This window comes from Chamaea fasciata, unplaced genomic scaffold, assembly GCF_029207755.1.
Source record: "Chamaea fasciata isolate MVZ Bird 193981 ecotype frontalis unplaced genomic scaffold, bChaFas1.0.hap1 SCAF_1, whole genome shotgun sequence".
NCBI lineage: Eukaryota > Metazoa > Chordata > Aves > Passeriformes > Sylviidae > Chamaea > Chamaea fasciata.
The window spans coordinates 103,849,588-103,869,095 of NW_027094086.1; the positions used below are offsets into that span (position 1 = coordinate 103,849,588).

The window sequence follows — 19,508 nt, forward strand, 5'->3', positions numbered from 1 at the left end:
TATTGAATTGGTATATTTTTAAAAATAAATAACTAATTCAGGAAAATAATTGGAGTCCCTTATTAATAGATTTTCCACTACTTTAATCATTCCTGAGCCCTTTTTTGAGACACTTTTAGTACCTTTCCCAAGATACAGTAACAATACATACAGTATTCCAAAGGAGGCTGTTACACTGACCTACATGTATATTTTGCATAATCTCCATCCCATTCCATAAACACTCTAGCAACTTCTTTGTTTGCTTGAATGTTTGCTTGTTTGTCTGCTTTAACTACAGCTGCAGTCTGACAGAGGTTTTCTTTGTGCTGTCCATAGCAATGTCCTCATATCTTTCCTGGCCTGGCAGAGGTAAATCAGAACTCTGTATAGATTATTTTCAAGTAGAGTGCATGTTCCTCCTGCATGTATTATCACTGAACTCCTTTTGGCATCATTTTGCCCTTTCATCTAAATTTCTCTGCAAATCTCTATATTGAAGCTGAACTTGTACTTAAACAACTTTGTCCCATTTGCACACTTTGCACTTGACTGCTCAATTCTTTTTCCAGAGCTACATTACCTTACAGTTAAAACAGATTAGCCTTTTTAGGCAGTATACAATTCCTATTTTTCCCCAGAGCCAAAAATATCCAGTTCAACGAACCAAGTAACATACTTTCTGGTTCTTGCCCAGCCATGGATAAAATAGCCCCAGAGTATAAAATTCCAGCTCTGAAGAACTTTTCTCTTTGGTGAAGCTTTCCAGTGAAGGTCAGAAGTGATGACTGCACAGCAATGGTGTGCTGATGTGCCCTCTCAAGGTTCCTTCTGATAAATAGTTTAGATACTTCCATACTAAGGACAGGTTTACTGGAGGAATAGAACACAGCAAGTTGGAAGAAATGAAAAGTCTTGATTTCCTGCCCATCTTTATGATGTGTTTTTATCACTGTACACAATTTTGATACTGAAGATATTCAGTCCCCAGCTGATCTATTAATATTCACAGCTCCAGTGCCCCCAGCAATTAATTGAGGATCTCACTGGACTAACTAGTGGTATTGCTTATATTAAAAAAGCAATAATCTCTTCTCCTACTCATCATCATTCCTTGCTTCCAGAATACAGAGGTTGTATAAAGATCCCGTACAACAACTTTGCCATGGACTTCTTACAGTTATATCGTTTTCCTGGCTCATCAGCCTGCACATCTCAGAAACTGTCGTGGGGAAAAGATTTTTAGGGTTTAGATCACTGTCTTTTATCCTGAGATATTTCTGGATTATTTTTTTTTTAAGACCAGAAGTCTTAAAAAAAATCATATGAAAAAAAATATGCAAATAAATTTTAAAACAATTTTTTCACCTGGGAAAAAATACAATCAGAGAAAATGATTGCTTTTCCTTGAAATTGTTTAAATACAATATTTCATTAATAGTAGTAATTTTCTGTCCTTTAGAAATTTTATTTCTAAAAATACAGAAACACCAATGCTTACTTAAAAAACTGGTAACTGTCACAAGATCTAATAATATGCTAAAGTTTGGAAACTTTTTTTTCATGAAACAAAACTTTATCACCATCAAACATTGAAAATAGATTTGATATACTCCTTCTGGGCAATTCCTGTATGGTCCCAGCTTCAGTGACATCAGACATTCCCTCAACACCTCCATTTAAATTCCTGCTTTAAATTAGTCTCTACAGAGGCAATAATACTTCATGCAAGGAAGAGCTCAAAGAGCCATGTGAAGTCCCCCGAGCTGCCTCAAACACATTGAGGGACAATGTCAGTGCTCTGGTGAGCTTTCTCAACACTCTCTACCACATGTGGGTTGTCATATCTGAGTGCAACTGTGCCCTTTTGAACATGCCTATTGTCTGCTCAGCCATGCATCGATACCTTAGACAGACACGTGCTTCCCATGAAAGGTTTAATTTGCTGAACTTCTGAAAGGCTGGAGGACACCAGGGTCAGTGGGAGCGCTGACACCAACTCCAGCACCATGTCCTCAGCCTGCAAGGCTCCTTAGGGCTCAGCACCCCACTATGGGCCAGGGGAAGAGGTGCCACAGTAACGTAATTAAGCAGGAAAGAAGAAGAGGAAATTGTGTCAAACCTGTGAAATCACAATGTGAGACTGACAAATACTTGTGTACCTGCAATATTAGCTGTAAAAAACTAATTCTTGGAGGATAGTGGCAAATTTAGCTATATGTGATGGTGCTTGAATTGTGGCCGATGTTTTTCAGCAAATCTTAGTCAAGGTGGAAAACTTGCTTGACAAGCATCATTCATACTTCCCAGACAGTGTTATGCTGTTGTCCTTACCCAGCAGAGCCTCTGGCGAGCCATCCCGTGGTGCAGCCAGCAAAAGAACAGTCCAGAACAGCCCTTTTCAGTTCTTCTGCAGTTGCTAAGCGAGCACTCAGGTCAACACAAGCTTTCTCAGCTTCGGCTAAATCCAGACCCTGAGAGTTGTTCTTGGACTCAAGTGCAAACACTTTCCCTGCAACACCAAGAAAGGACATGTCATCTATCATAGAAGTACTCAATACATATTCAACAGAAATATTGCAAATTATCACCAAATAAAGCCTTCATGCTTTTACTAAGTTTATTTTAATGGTCTGTCTTTCTTTTTGGAAAGGTTAATTTAATCAAGACTGCAAGTATTCTTGTGTTAGCTTTTCTTTAAATTTTGTCCACCACCAGAAAAGCAAGAATGGCTAAGCCACTAGTCATTCCTAACTCAGAGGAGAAGCTTGTCTTGCCTCTGTAGGTCTGTGCTTAAGCTCTGGAGAGAGAAAGCCTGTTACTCTCTCATATGCACATATAAAGTCAAAGTCACAAAGAACACCTCTTGTAGGCTACTAACACCTGAATCTATTGCTAAACATTTTACAGCTACTCCATAACAACCACATCTATAAAGCAAGCTCATGTCTAAAAGCCAGTATAACAGCCCTGTCTTCCATGTCAGAAATAGATTTACACTTACTCTATAAAATCAAAATTATGTCATTCTATGACATCTTGTCCTAAATGAAGACTGCTTCATTATCAGGCCTTTTTTGAAAGACAGACATTTTTTTTTATTAATGGAAAGCTTTCTAATTTTTTTTTGAATGAGCATGGGAACATATTTAGCATAGCATTTTTTTTTGTTATTTTTATTTTCAATTCAGTTTCTTTTACTTTAATATATCTAATACCAGGAAAGCTGAAAAGGTGAAAGTTAGAGGTTTTGGCAACAGGTCAGTTGGGGTTTTGGCAATGAAGCTTACTGGGTTGTGGAATAAACATATTAGCTGGGTGCTCCAGAAAAAGAAATAAACAATGAGACTGTTTGCGGCTGACATTTAAGTTGCCATAACTATCTTTTTTTACTGATGATAACAGACCTCAGAGTACTTTCTAGATTTCAAAGGTACAGACTGAGATTGCTTGCAGTTGCAGGAAGAAAACTTTTAAGCACTTCTCATTCAGTAAATGCCGGGAAACACTTACTTATGTCTTATTTCTAGAGTGGATTAGTGGTAGTGGTTATATGAATGCATGACGTCCAGCACATATCAAGAGCTCACTACATAGCCAGCTTCACACTCTTAGGAGATATTGACCAGTATCAGGAATCCTTCAGACTGATTCAGCCCGATTCTGTACCAAGTGCCACCCTCATCACATGCTGTTGTGAGGTAAACCTGATTCTAATCCTAAAAACAGGGAACTTACACAGGGTAGATCTGCCCCCAACAGCTTTCTGTTCTTACCTGTGCACAACCAAACCCACTAGAAGAATCACAGTCCTTGCATCGAAAAATGTAAAGTTTCCCTCAAGTAAACATGTCATTTGTGTTTACATTAGCTAGCAAGGGCAGATGAGTCTCAATAAAGATTCCTACTTCGGTGGGAAATTTACATGTGCATAGCAAGAAGTTATCCTGACTTGGGGAAATGGAAATTCAAATAAGCAGAACAAGCAGCTATGAGAAGGAACAGAAATTCAGAGTACCCAGAGTGATTTTCCTAAGGCAGTTAAAGTAGCTGACCAAGGAATACAACCAGAAACACAGGTCAGCGTGACAGCCACTAGATTGCATCATCTTTGGATTCTCCACTGTAATCAATACCATTAACTGTAATTAGAATGGAGGGTTTTTTACACAGAGTAGTGAAAGCAGCAAGCCTCTACATCCCTGAGTACACAAACATCAGGATTCTTTGCAACATATCCCAAATAATGCACATGACAATAATGTAGCTCCTGCTTCCAAAGCCTCTACAGACACAGTGAAGTGTGCATGGCCTAGGGAGACAGACAGTATAAACAGAGAGACGATGGTTTTGAACAGCCATTCTTAAGTTGCAAAACAACTTTTGCTCCTAAAGGAAAACAAGGATTAAGTGTAATGCTTTACAAGGCTTTGTCCCAACTAAAAGCTTGTCCACATCCTACACTTCACCATTCGACTGTCAGGATTGAGATGCATCGTCAAAGACATATAGGACAAGTTTGCATAACATCTGACTTAAATAATGAATTTTATTTTGACACAGCATAACTTTTTTTTTTTTTTGTTCCTAGTTATTAGTATTTCAGTTAGAAGCCTTAAATAAAGTAAAATCATCTAGCTTTGAGTTCCATCTAGATACAATTAGTTAATGATTTAGTCTTTCTACCAGTAAGCAAGAGTTACATTTTTAAATGAGTTTAGCCTAAGACAGAAGCTGAGACAGCTTCCCTTGACTACTGTTAAGTTGTTTGCTAGTACTTAACATACACTAACTTTTTACTAGAACCTATGCAAATGCTGTCAAAACAGAGTCTTGTCCTTTGAAAAGGTATCTGGGATGATCAAATTATGTAAACAAGTGAATTAGAAGGTGAGCTAGAAAAGACTTACTGGTTGGGAAGTTACCCAATCCTATGCTTTATAGGAAATTCTGGTTAGCCAGGATTTGGTTAGAGGTGGGTAAAGAAGGCTAACCTCTTTGTCAGACCAACCTGTGAATTTTCTTGTTTTAGAAGCTCTGTGGCTATCTGTCCAGTTTTCATGATGTGCCCTCTGGTTTTGTCTAATTTCTTATTTAGAAAATATAATAGTGAGCAAGGTTCACTTATCAGATGCTTGACCAATGAAATAGCTGGATCCTCAATATCCTGAGATGTGTCACTGAGATGTGTTACTGAGGGGCATTAACAGGAAAAAAATACAGGAGACATGCTACATGGTAACAGGAAAAAAAACACCACAACAGCACATGAAAACAGGAAATTCCCTTAAACAAAAAAGACTGCAACATTGAATTCCGCACCTTACAGTGTCATGGCTAACATACTCAAGATATTGATGTATCGAGTTTTTATCACTTTTAATCTCAGAAGTGGTATCATTTTCAGTCTAAGGGAATCCAAGGGTCCTGGCTGATTATTTGTAACATTTTTATTGGTCCTACCTGTAATTAAATGTTTCTTTTAAAAGGATTGTCTATCATACTTGATGACATAGCAGTCATTTTTTGATATTGGGGTGGTTGAAATCCATCTTATCTCTGAGACAGTATCAAGAGATGTGTTGTCATCCTGTTTTAAATATGAGGCTGTTCTGTATTTCCATAAGACACAGGATGAAGGATGATGTTAACATGAAGAATGTAGTATGCCTTTGGTTGTGGTACCTTTGAGCAGCCACCATGTCTGATCTCCCTCTCAACTCTGTCACTTCATTTCTGCACTGTGACATTTGTTTCACATAACCCTTTCACCTCCACATGGTGGGGGTGAAAATTTGTTACCAAAACTCTACACACTTTTCTGAAGCTTTTCTAAAAAAGTAAGTCCATTTGATTTAAAGATCAAGCTAAAACTCCATGCAAAGTAGTATTTCCCAGGATGCTCACTGAAGATGTTGAGTTTAGCAGGTTCAGAATGACAAAGATCATTGACAGAGTAAGGTTCTTTTAGATTCCTATTTGAAACAAGTGATAAAGCTTTTAACTTCAATGATGAGGGATAAATAATAAAACATCACTCTTCCAAATGCTATTTGTTAGCGGGATTCACAGTTCACATGAAAAATTCATGCTTGAAACAAAAGAGATTCCCTCTAATAACTAGCCTATTGCTAGCCTCTACCATTATCTGATCACTATTATTACAGAATATTGATTATATTTTGATATTTTGATAGTGTTTTTATGATTTTTTCAATAGATTAATATAGTTTTTACTTAAGAGTACCCCACTGTATTCTGGTTGAAAATGTACCCACAGACACATAGATCTCAGGGCTTCTAGAAATCGTTTTTATCACCTTGTTCAATTCCTCCCTAACTAGACTGTAGATTTCCCCTTAAAATTCCACCACCAACTCCAAAAATTCATGGTTGAACTAGAGCATGTCTTTTCAACATGCATCCAGTCATGATTCAATGTCTCCAAGTAATGGAGAATTTACAGCACACTTTATAGCAATCTGTTCCAATGGTTCATTACTCTTACTTCACCTTTTTTCCAGTTCCAAATTTTGCTAAACTCAGCTTTTAACAATTGACCCTCATAATGCTTTCAAGACTTGAGGGACATCTACAATCAGATGTATGGAAATGCAAAAAAGGAGTTCTTCAAAACTAAAACCAGTCTAAAAGTTGTTTCTTCATATTTTATAGAAGATCAGTGGATTTAACAGAATTCTATTGGTTATCAAGAAAAGAGTTTGGCTGATTTATTCTTTTGCAGTAACAGATACAACAAGAAGTTATTCTGAGGCGTATAGGCACAGCTCAAAGCCCATTGAAAAGAGTTCAAATTTCTCCACTTCTTCAGCAAGATTTGCATTATGCTTGAAGAAGGAGCATAAAACTGCATAGTCAAATATACTTTAAAGTAAGAAAGTCCCTCAAAAATGATACAAAATAAAAGCACTCTAAAAGGCATGCCCAGTGTGCTGATCTCACAACATGACAGTTCCCATTTCAAAGAATAATAACTAATCTTTTTCAGCAAAACAAATTTGGTGAAAGGTGTGCAAATGTGGAGTCCAATACATTTTTACTTGAATGTTAAAAATTTTGAATTGAGGTAAAAGAGAACAGAGGAAGGGAAGGTCACCTCTATACTTTGAGAGGAACTTAGTTTTCATTTCTATGGATGTGTGTAACAATGCAACTTGATTATAAGTGTAAAGGTGGAAGATCCACTAACTCAACAATTGCAGACAGAGATTTGGCTAATTACCAGTTCTACTTAGTGTTCACAAATGTGGAGTTTATTTCTGTGAGAAACGGCAGTGAATGATGTCTTATTCAATTAAAAAAATATTGCATCATCAGAAAAATAGCAAAATCAAGATGTCACCTTTGAGTTCCCCATCAGCTAAACCCAGCTTGAGCCTAAATTTTGATTTTACTGGACACTTTAGGATCAAAAAGTTGGAATTGTTCATGCAAGAATGTGTGTTATTTTGCAAGCAGGAGAATGAAATGTGTAGACACCTGCTACTGAAATGTGATTGTCTAGAGAGAGCAGAAGAGAAAAAAACCCCATTTTTTCCTTTACTTAAAAACAAGGATGCAAAACAAGCCAAATTTAATACTCTAGTAGGGGGATTTTCCTACTTTGGATGTCACCAGTTTCTAGTTAGATGCATGTCTCAGATCCTCACCTATTTGTGCCCAGCTTCCTTGACTCTGGATCCTTTCACTTGTAATCTCTGCAGTTACTATGCATGGTCACTGCTGATGACTGCCTTGACCAATAGGGCTTCATGTAATCCAAATTTGGCCAACAAACCAGCTCCAATTTGGCACAACTAGTAAAGCTTTGAAATCAGCACATTTTTCATTTCAGGAGTGTCTCAGTACAGTAGATGAATTGCCATCACCCTCTTGTGACATGCTCTGTCTCAGAGCAAGTACTCTGCAGAACTATGGTTCATACATATAACTATTTTAGGAGCCGTGAAAAGACGAAAGAGGGAGGCAAAATAAAAAAGTGGAGGCAACTCCTGTGCAGGATTCAGGAAGTCACATCCTTGTCCTCCTATTCCAGTGCAAATGGAAAACAATTTAAACCCCCTGAATTTGCACTGGTACAATTGAGAGCTGCCACAATAACACATATTATTCTCCAGTAACTGCACTGGCAGTGGCACACCATGGTACCTCAGAGCATGAACAAGCCCTTGGGGAGACTTCTGTCCATCTGACTTGGACCTGAACAGCTTTGAGCAAGCACATTTGAATTGGGAAAAAAAAAGCTGCAAAGGAAAACAAAGCTATATTTTATTTCTGCATTTGCTTGAGTATTTCTGCAGCCTATTTGTGCTCCAGCAATATGTGCCATGGTAAATAATGGTCAAAAGAGATCAATTAAGCTCTGAAGCTTTACACTTTCACCAGATCTCGACGGCCATCAATTTTATTGCCTACTCTCTGTCATTACTTTTGTGTGAGACAATAAAGTAAAAGTCTTCCTTAGGGAAATATATTGCAACCAGTTTCAGAGGTTTGACTGTAACAGGGGCCAGTCAGAATTTCACAGATTTTTTACAAGATATATTCAAAATCCCTTTAGCAGTTTGCAACCAAGTCAGATACCTTCAGTCAAAAATAACAAATACACAAACACACATGTGTCACTCAGAATGTTCCATTGGCACATAAGTGACATTTACTTGTATTAAAAACTTGCACAATTATATTTTCATTCACACCTTAAAAAACGAGAAGGTGGTTTCTGACTGGATCAGGCCAGAATATGCTATAAAAAAAAAGTATTAATCCTGTTTCATGCTCTCAGATCTTCTTAAATACATAGCAGTAAATTTTAAATCTGACATACAGTGTTTTCTTCTGTTTTAACCCAGATTGCTTCTAGGACAGTGTTACAGTAGTTTGCTTAAATATTAATATTAGGAGAACCCACTGAAGATCAAGTTAATAGCAGACTCACACATCTTTCACAATGCTACGTAAAATTTAAAAAAAAATGCAAACCGCAGTATTATAATAATGGTTGTAAAGCATTATAATAGTAAACTACTTCAGATATTCTGCCCTTTCATTCTATAAACATTTTACTACATGTGAAGTAAATTTGACAAACTGTTGAATGACAATTAAAATTAGTTATGACCTCTGTCTTAAAATGATCTCCAACTTTTTTTTTCCTTTCTCTTTTAGAAGATGCCTGTTTAGGAATCAAGAAGTTAGTTTAGTTAATTTTATGGAAATAATAAAAATTGGAATGTGTCCCTGAAAAAACAAGGGGATCTTCAGGTGAAGCATTCTTAGCAAGGGAAATTATTATTCCTGCCCTGTGTCCTTAAGTTCTGTGAAGAATCCTTTTTCATGGATATGCTTTTCCTCCCTCTTCTCATTTCAAAAGCATTTTGCTAGGGAACGAGTACATCCTAAAAACAGAATCACAGTTTTGCCTACTGCAACATAGCACAGTTGTCTGACACATTTCTTTTCCTTTATGCTTAACGAAATGTAACTCTTAAACTTTACAAGACAGGATTCTGTTGTATAAATGGTATACATTTATACATTTTACTTGAAGCAGCAGAAACATACAGGCAAGATTAATTTTCTCCTTTCCTTTCACATACTTTGTCATCAACTGAAAGAAATTTAAATTAAACAGGAAAAATACTGAGAGAACAAACTAGAAGAGATTTTTATTGCCCTATAACGTTGAAGTTCTGTTCTCTGGAATACTGCAGCAAATGTCAATGGTAAAGGATTAGTGTATTGAAATAAAAAAATCCTGAGATTGGGCATAAATCTATCACAGCTGTGAAAGTGGAAAAATGTGACCATTCAGCATTGTTGTCCCAGGAAAAGACAGAGTTGTTTCAAAAGCAAGTTGTGTTTTGGTTTAGACAAGTTGGTCATCGTTATCACAAGCTTTAAAATCATTAAAAGGGCATTAGGCTACTGGAAACTTTCAAGGGATGCAGCTATTCAGGATCCCCATCAGCAAGTAAAAAGTGCCATTTCAGACTAACTGGTAGCTGGTGCTTCAGCCAAATCTGTGTCCTGATCACATCCCTTAGCAGTGAAGTGCAGATGACGCTCACATGCAGGAAGGTGAGCGGTCATTTTCAACGTCTGTGGCACTGAACAGAAGAGGTTACCAAAGTCCTTCACTTCTTGGATTCCCTTCCTCAAGTACCTGCCTGTACAAAGTGACTCATCTGAAGTGGGGAGATGAGAAAGTTCTTTGGAGAAAAGGTACTTTGAATTATAAGGAGTGGTCTCCTAAAATATAGCTGAGTCCTCTTGGTCGTGTTCTGGCTTTGTTTTGTTATTCTTATTTCCTTTGGAAAAGTTCACTATCCTGTCATTTTGTTGTAATAAAATAATCTCAGCCTTCTGGGATCTTATTTCCATTCTCTGCTTAACTCCAGGATATTTGTAAAGTCTCAAATAGCTCTGAATCAGAAGTTTCCTAAGGCAAACTGGGGCGTGCATTTTAGTTTCTTATTAAAAAAAAAAAAAATGGTTTGAGGGTTGGTTTTGGGGTTTTTTTTTCTTTTTGGTTTTTTTTTTGGGTTGTTTTTTTTTTTTTTTTTGGTTTTTTTTTTGGCAATAACCCATTTCAACATACAGCTCTCATTCCAGCCATAGCAGCCCAGCCCAAACTGAATGGGAGACTCACCATCAGCCTGAACAGAGATGATCTGAAGTATGAAGAAGACAGGTCCCATGCCCTGGAGAAAGGTGAGAGAGAATCTCTGAGAGCCTGGAGCCATTGCCCTGCTTGCAAAGCCCTCAGCTGCAGGAGGTTGGCTTCCGAGGCTTTTTCTCTCTCCTCCTCTGCACTTTCGTAGCGGGGTCTGCGGTGATGATTTCAAGGAGCACTTTCCCTCGGCAGGATCCTGCGTCTTGGGTTTGCACTGCAGGCGGGAGGGGTGGAAAAAGAGGGAGGGAGAGAGGAATCCTTGGCTTGGCTAGTGTGAAGGGGAGGGGAAGGTGGGGGGGAGATGTCCAGCCAGCTGGGGCTGGGGAGAGGCTTTATCCAGCCCAGTCTGCAGGGCAGCGCACACAGAGAACCGGTGTGAAAAGTCACATTATGCTGCCGGTAAATACCTAATGGATCACGGTGGAAGAAATGCAAAAGCCAGGAGGGAGAGAGAAGGGGGAAAAGGACAAGCAACGAGCAGTAGTAATCCCTGTCTGAGTGGAGAAAGGCAGCTACATTAGCTGGTGCTGGTACACGGTGAGTTTGCGGGCTCAGCTGTGCATCTCCAGAGGGATGGGTGCAGGCGTGGGAAGCGTTTTCCTCTCCACAACGCAAAATCAGCTAGCAGTGCCTTGCTGAGGTCAGTGGCTGCTGCAGCAAGAGTGATGGTGCTCAGGTGAGGGGTGAGAAGTGCCAAAAGGCATGGGACCCTGGCGACCAAGCCTCCCTGAAGAACAGCACTGGGATTGATTAATCCTGCTATTTCAGATTTCAATTTTGGGACGGGCATGAGGAACTGAAGGTTGAAGTAGGGTCCATCAGCTGGTCTCTGTCAGCACTCCTGGTCCAGATGAATGGTCTTGGTCAGGTTTGAACACTCTGGAGGCAGCTGATGAAGGGAGTTTCCAGTTCCCACGAGCACTTACAGAACTGACATCTGTCCCTCATTCTTGTTCGCCTTATTTGTCCCAACACAAGTCAAAAGAAACCCCCACAGTGAGAGGAAACATACTAGTGGTGATGTCAGGATTTATTTAGCTAAATATATAAATGGAATAGTTTTGTGTTGCTGTTGGAACTCAGCAGGGCTCAGAAATGTTGTTTTCATATTCCCATCCTATTTTGCTTTTATTTTAACTTCTTAAAATTTTTTCCCTTAGAAATTTGAAGCTGGGCAGAAATGTTCAGTCTGGCAAGAAACTATGAGCCACCAGGAGCAGAAATAAGGAGCTGACCCTTCTCACTGCCAGAAGCCCTGGTGTCCTGCAAGGCAAGGTGCTGGTGGGCAACAACAAGCATGGTCTGAGAATGATAAACAAGTTCAGTGTTGGTTTTGGTCTCAAATAAATGACTCAAGCTCAGGAGCTCCTGTATAAGAAATTCAAGGAAGCAAGTAGCACCATAGCAGGAGAAGTTTTAAAATACCTACATTTGATGAATTTGGGAAGATGACGGTCCAATCCTGTTGACTTTAAAAGAATTGTAGCATTCTTCCTCTTCTGTATGCCCATAACTAGCGTATGAATGTACATGCTGAAAACTTGCAGATCGGTTTTAGGTAGCTTTCAATTTTCTGTTTATCCAGAGAATAGGAAGGGAAGCAAGGTTGTTTTGAGGTTTTTTTTTGCTTTGCCTTGCCAGCCTAACTCATAAGGATTGCCTGCAAAATTAGAAGGATGGGAAGTTTCTTTCTCACTTCAACCTTAACATAGGATGGATGGTTGGCATAACACAACTACAGTAGTGCATTTCATTTCAACAGAAACTCCATGCTCTGTATAACAGGAATGAACATGCAACATGACAGAAAGGGAAACAGAAAATTGTAACATGCATTGAGTTTATGCTTCTTTTACTAGCTACTTAGCTAATGGCATAAAATGCTGTTTTAACCCTCAGATACACCAATAGTTCTGCCCCCTTTTTAAAAAGGTGAAAACTTCTAGTGAGACAGCAAAGAGATTCCATTAAACAAAGTAATTACAGCAAGACTCACAGACATTAAAGAGACCTAACATGACCACAGCAATAGCTCCAGGTTTCCCTGACACCTTTCCGGGGATGATGACTTTGTTGGCCCTTTGCTGTCCTCGTGAGTTTGGCCAAAGCAGGTGGAGGAAAGGGCAGTATCTTCTGGATTTCTGTCTAAAAATCCTAAGGTCTGTTGGGTTAGTTTTGCTATAATTGGCTCATTTTCTTGTGTTGATATATGCAAAGGCATGTTGCCACTCTGGCTCCTGCCTTGGAAAATCTCAGCTTGTATTCTTGAGTAGAACATCTTACTGGTTTTAAAGAATTACCACAAGACCACAAGATCTGTTCCTTTTTGAAGGCATGAACAGTTCATAGAATGACTTGGCTTCTTTCTGCCATCCCATCTCAACTATAAAGTAAGTCTGTAAGTGTGGAAAGGTAAGAATATTTACCAGTTATTAATTCCTGGAAGGTAAGTATTTCACTGCCAAACAGCTGTCCTTCCAGTCTTATATTTCTATCAGCAAAAATTCCTGGTCTTAGTGTATTTTGGAAGATTTTTATAAAGCTCAGCAGAGTAGATTTTATACTTAGAAGATATGTATGGTTTTACATCAAAGTCAACAATAATCAAGAAAAAATCCTGCTTTTAGAATCAAATCCTTCTTGGAACCAAAATCTCAAAATAAGATCTGGAAGTTAAGATGCTTAGAAACAGACATAACCTTTTGCTCAGAAACTCTGGCATTCATGGCACTATAATAACACATCAGTCAGACTATTCAGTGTATAAAATACAATGTATTATGACAGATTACAAAAGACTAATTGTGCCTGCAGCTTTATACCACTGATAGATCATGCCTGCCTTGGGAGCAGTGAAGGTGCCAATAGGGATATTTTATAAAACAGTGCTTCATTGTGTGCAAACTTTTATGCAGTGAGTAAGAGACAGGAAGGCACTGGGTTATAAAGCATGTACATACACGTATGAATGCACACACACAAGACACTTGTGTGCTGTGAAGCACACAATAAAGGTTTGGACATCTACTACCTGAACAGCATCTGTGCACATTTACATCTGGAATATGCCATTCAAGTTAGAGTGGATTTTTAAGACTAAATAAAACACCTAAAAGAAATAAAAGTGAATAAAGACACATTTGCAAACAGCAACACATGTATTTACAGTAGATATTATTGTATTTGGTATCTTCGTATCTCCTACTAGGAATATTTACTTTCTGCTACTGAAAATTTATGTACTGTAAACATTGCTCCAACCCTGCAAATTCTAACACATGATCTTGAGCCTTTTCAAGATAAGGACTAGGGTCCTAAATTCTTGAGCAAGTAGGCACTGAAACATTTGCTATCTCAAGCCAAGCCAGGCAGATGTTGGAAAATTTGTTAAAGTGCTGCAGCTGGCCAAGGAACTGGTCTTTGAAAAACGCTGGAATGGTCACTTTTCATATCAGAATAATGCACAATAGAAATAAGGTTTCTGTTCAGAAAAAGATACCTCTCCCTTACATCACTAAAGCATGAGATTCTGTTTAACTTGATTCTCTGCATAATGCAATGGCTTCAGAGGTTGACAGTGTGCATAATTTAGCTTGAAGGACTGAATTTAAATGAGATATAGGCTTTAGGTTTACTTATCATCCTAAATTTTCACTACTTAATTTTAAAGAAAGAGATCCAGATTAATATATGAGCAGGGTGGTGACTAAATTGCTCTAACCAGCATGAATATTAGAATTTATAATACAGTCTGAAGTTCTGAAGTACTGTCTTGAGCTGAAGTTGAAAGGAGCTAAATGCAGAAATAACAGAGGCATACAGTTTGCTCAGTGCCCTGCACTCAGCTGCAGCATCTACTCAGAATTATGGTACTATGGGATAACTCTGGATCTATTTGTGGTGATCCATGTCCCGGTATGAGTCACCATTTCCAAACTTCCAGATACCAGTTGATCTTTGTACAAATTTAACCAAATAACTGGTTTCCTATGATCCAGATATGATGATGATGGCCCTCTGTAGGTACTGGGGGACTGTGGAAACCAAGAGGATTTGAGTTCTGCAGCTTAGTAGCACATCAACTTGTAAGCCTGCACAGCCTCTCCAGATGTTCTTCACATATAAACAGAGAAAACCAACTTGACACAGCATTCTGATATGCTCTTAGTAAATCAACAAAAGTTTTTTATAGATACTTTCATAGTATGCTATCATTATAATGGGAGAAGTCTATGCCTTGTGCCCCTGCTAGAAAAAGGACATAAAGAATTATGACTTGGCTTCCCAAGGACCAAGAAAAAGTATCTGAAATACCTAATGGGTGATATAGCATTTACATACATGCACTGCAATGACATCTCCTAAAGGATATGGGGTCTGTGTGACTGAAAGGCAGGAAGGCAGGGAACCTTGGCAGTACTGTACACCTATTGTTCTTATGGATAGTACACCCACTGTATACTGGGATCCAAACTTATTCTGCAGCTGTATCCAAGCTTCTAACCCTCAAAAACTAACTGGAAACGTGAGAAAAAAAAAAAAAAGCAGGAGAGAAAGATTTCTTTGTTTATAAAATGTGAATTATTAGGCAATGGCAACACAGACAAACATTTTTCAGTGTCTGGTAGTTTGCAACAGTCTGCAAGCTGCAGGGAACTTTTTATTTTATTTATACAGAGTGTTTGCACCTAATTAAATGAAAAAGTAGAAATGTGCAGAACTACCTGAAAGTAATTCAGGAAGCTGAAGAAAAAAGGGAAAAATTTTAAAAAAGGAAAAAGACATATTGCCTCATTTTGTGGGTGGTGGGTAGAACACAGGGACCTGTGTCAATGGAGCTGCTGACCCTAAGAAAGAGTGTGATTCTTACACTTAGATCATGCTATGTGGGGTCAGGCATTGTCATGTGACAGGCCGTGACCCTCATGAATCATTGCCATGTAAACTGTAAAAATCACACTTCATTTCTTGGAGACTGAGCAGTCTCAAGAAAAGAATGAAGATATCTGGTCATAAAACAGCAGCTGCAATATTAGTGATACACAAAATCAATTCTTTTTTCTGACAAACAGAGATAAACCAAACTTTTGGCTGCTCTTGGTTGGTGTTATTTGGCTGGGGAAGTGTGGTAATTTTTACTTTCTTCTGTTTTTAAGGCCTTGCATCAGTTTAATGAGTGCAAGCTATATAGCAGTGTAGAAAATTATGCAATTTTACCCAAATGGTTTATCTTTGTTCTCTGTGGGCATCAGTAAAAGTCCAGGTAGATAAGAATCTAAAGCCTTGACTAGATTTCTACGTTGAACCTGCAGACAAAACACTCCCATTCCACTGTTTTATCCAGTTTCTCACACTCTCCAACCTTCACCAGCCATGATCTGCAGTTAGATGAGAGAAGAGCAATTAAATTCAAGGCTGCCTGCATCTACCCAGTCTATAGCTGCTGAATGCCTCACACTGTGGATAAGTGGCATGGCCTGAGCGAGTATGGAATGTGGCTCATCTTCTCACAGTCCCAGGGCAACAGCCAGATAACGGAGAGTCCCTTCCTGAGGTCTCACTCATGCTGTGAGTCTCCTCCAAAGCATGCTGCCCACATCAGCAGCTGTACTTGCATCACCAGGTGCTGTGCTGCATCCCTTGCTCACAGGGGGCCAAGAGGGACCAATGCACAAGAGCTGGACCTTCACTATTTATCAAAAAACCTCACACTGTCTCCATCCATTCCCACTCAATGCCTCCAACCACCACTGAGTTGCAATGCATGGAGAGCCAGGAATGCTACAGGGCCAATGGCAGGAGGACTTTGGCCCTAGGAAAATTGCCATCTCCCTGGCACACAGCACATAGCATGGAGTTTTCTTCCCCTTGAAGAATTGTGCTACAGCATGTCTGCTTTGGTTTTCAAAGGGACACGTCCAGTCCTTCTGTTTGCAAACAGATCCTTGCAAATATGCACGAAGAAGGAGTCCCTCAGGGCTGCAAATGCACCCAACCAGCTGTGGGGAATATACAAGGCCATGGTTGTAGTGTTAGTCGTGCTTCCAGCATAGCAATTAATTTGTCATTTATTTTATCAGTCACCTAATATTTTGACTTTAGTGTCTCAGCTTCCTTCTCCAGCTATTTCCTAGGAGTTCTCTAGGTATGTCTCTCTATCATCCCCTGAGGTATGCTACCTGGACCTTAAGGCACCCTGATTTCTCGTCAGGTGTTAGTTCTGCCCTCTAGTGCTGTGTACGACACAGGGTGTTGTGTCACAGAGCCATGGCTTGTGTCCAAAAGCTGACTGGTCAAATGCTAAACATCCAAAAACTTACAAGTTGGCTAATCTGATTTGATATTTTCTGTCCCTCCTGGGAGTGGGTCACCAGTCTATTTCTAATCATTTAAACAGTAAACCTCTTAAACACAGCCTGCCTAAACCCCAGCATTTTACAGCACCAACTGGTTCAACTAAAATCTATTTATTGCACATTGAAGTAGCTCAGCCTGTGGCTCTGATCCACCCCACAGGTTCTTGGCTGCTGGGGGTGTGACCAAGTGCTGTGTCGAGCAAAGGAAACTGAGAAAGTTCTTCACCTCAGTGCCTGGAATCAAAGGCCCTGGTGAAGGGAACAGCTGAGCCAAAGGCTCAACAGGGCTCTGCTGAAGCAGAAGGGTTTTATGGCAGACTGTCATGGTAACCAGCCATGGTATAGTCATGAAATGTTAGTGAGTTTTGGCCTGGACCCTTTGCAGTTTGCAAACGTTATGCAAGAACTTGTGACAGTGCTTTGAGCTAAGCCAGTAGTATTTTTAAGTAGTTTTATGCAGACTCTAAAGTTCTATGTTTTCCTAATTCCACCTGGGGAAAATGACATTGCTCAAACGTGCTGTATCAGGCAGGATAAAGCTGTCATGTTTCCTAGCTCAGCAGAACTGAGTACAGGGAGTTGAAAGCAGGGCTGTTGATACCAATATTTGAAATGCCTTCCCTCCTTGTACAAGCCACGCATGCCATTACTAAGGTCGCTATAATTTTTGGTAAGACAATAAAGAATAGGAAAATGAGAAATGCTGAAGAAGCTTTGACTCCTTCTTGTCATAGCTATTCATTTGTACTTGGGAAGAAAATCACCTTACACAGTCCCCATCTTCCCTTTTTCCACACAGCATTCTTTCAGGTCAGACCTCTTTCACACCTCCATGATCTTTCCAATATATAGAGGTACCTGAGAAGCATGGAACTGAGCACTTGGGAGCATAAGGCTTCTGAGTGATACGTAAAGATCATTGGAATAATTAGTATAACAAAGAATAGACTAGAAAAGCTCATGCAGTTGTTCCCAAGCTACCGTGGGAGTTTGGAGAATTGAAGCATGGAGAAGAGGATAGAAGGAAAATTATCAAGCTCTTTTGCTCTTTGGCTAGGGAAGCCTAATTTCTGTTTTGTCAATTCCCCCACCTCCATATTTTCAGAAAATATGTTCCTCAGGTTCCTCTCAGTCTCTTCTCCTGCATCTTTTTGCATCTTTCCTCCAACATTTCAGCTTCTGAGTCTCATGGTGACACACAACTCCTCTGGTGGGCTGTGTGGGTGTGTGTCAAACATCCAAGCAACTTATATCAGCAGACCTACCTGCCATCAGTTTTACAATAGTTAGGATTCACTTTGGGAGAATCACCTTGCATCTTCTCCAAAGCACCCTTCAACCTGGATACACAAAATAGAAAATGGATGAACAACTTTCAAACCACATTCACGCTACCTGCCAAATACTAAACTTCTGAACTAAACTAAACTAAAGTTCACTACACTTCCATCCTTGCAGTAAGTCCAGTCATCAGGAGCTGACTAACAACTAAGCAACTGGTAATGCAAACCCCACAACCTGATGATGTGGGTTGGGCAATAACATAATTTGGGTACTAAAATATGGTCTTAAAAGTCTATGAGTTACTGTCAGCCCCTTGAGCTGGTCATCTCTTGCAAATGGGTTTGAGTTGAATAATATAAGGAACTGTAATTGGTGTGCCCACAAATGCCAGGCTACTAACATTGCAACCCTTGATTTTTATTACCCACTACAAAAATAGTAGTGGATCATTATTAGCTAAAAAAAAAAAAACCTGAAAATGTAAATATGTTGTTACATTTAATTTAAATGGACACCAAAACATGTTCTTTTAGCAGTGGAAGTTGTCAGGATATTTTTGGTATTAAAATATTTATTTAGAAAAAAAAGACTTTTTATCCCTCATTCAGTTAAAAAAAGAAAAAGAAGAAGAAAAATCAACACTGTGTGTCCTCAAAGAATTGATCATTTTAACTTCATAAGTAAAAGGAAATTTGTAATAACTCTGTATTCCCAGGCCAGTTCAAAGGTTGAATATGCCTATTGAGAAGATGAGTAATATTTTTTTACATATTAGTAATATATTTCATTTGCAAACAGAACTGAACCCTGCCCTGAAGTTTGGAACATCTGCAATTGTACAAAGAAGCTGGGAGAAGGGAATCAAAACAGAAGCTTTTTGTGTGTACGTGCATGCATGCACGCACACCCACATGTGTGGGTGGGTGCGCTCATGTGGGTGTAGGAGAAAGGGAGGGAGGGAGAGAAAAAAAAAGAAATATTTTCCTTGGTTCTTTATTTTTGCAGCTCAGGACCTGGCAATAGGTGATTTACAGGCACGGATCTAACATTGCAGACTTCTTCATATGCTGACACCGCCAAAATTACATATGTGCCTAAGCCTTCCCATTTGGAGAACTTTTGTATTTTTTCTGTATGCCTCATGAGCATGTGAAATGTTTCATTAAATGTATGAAAAAGATGCTCAAACAAAT

At 39.1% G+C, this 19,508-nt stretch overlaps 1 protein-coding gene across 1 annotated transcript in view; it reads right to left on the reverse strand.

Moving 5' to 3' along the window:
- The window catches only part of SUSD5 (sushi domain containing 5), a 40,145-nt gene extending 29,379 nt beyond the window's left edge, over positions 1-10,766 (reverse strand). Inside the window, exons 1-2 of the mRNA XM_066176367.1 lie at positions 10,652-10,766; positions 2,314-2,491 (exon numbers count right to left, since the gene is read on the reverse strand). Of these exons, the coding sequence (XP_066032464.1) occupies positions 2,314-2,491; positions 10,652-10,745 (272 nt within the window). The 5' untranslated portion in view covers positions 10,746-10,766. The remainder of the gene's footprint in view (positions 1-2,313; positions 2,492-10,651) is intronic.
- Between the last annotated feature and the right edge of the window lie 8,742 nt (positions 10,767-19,508).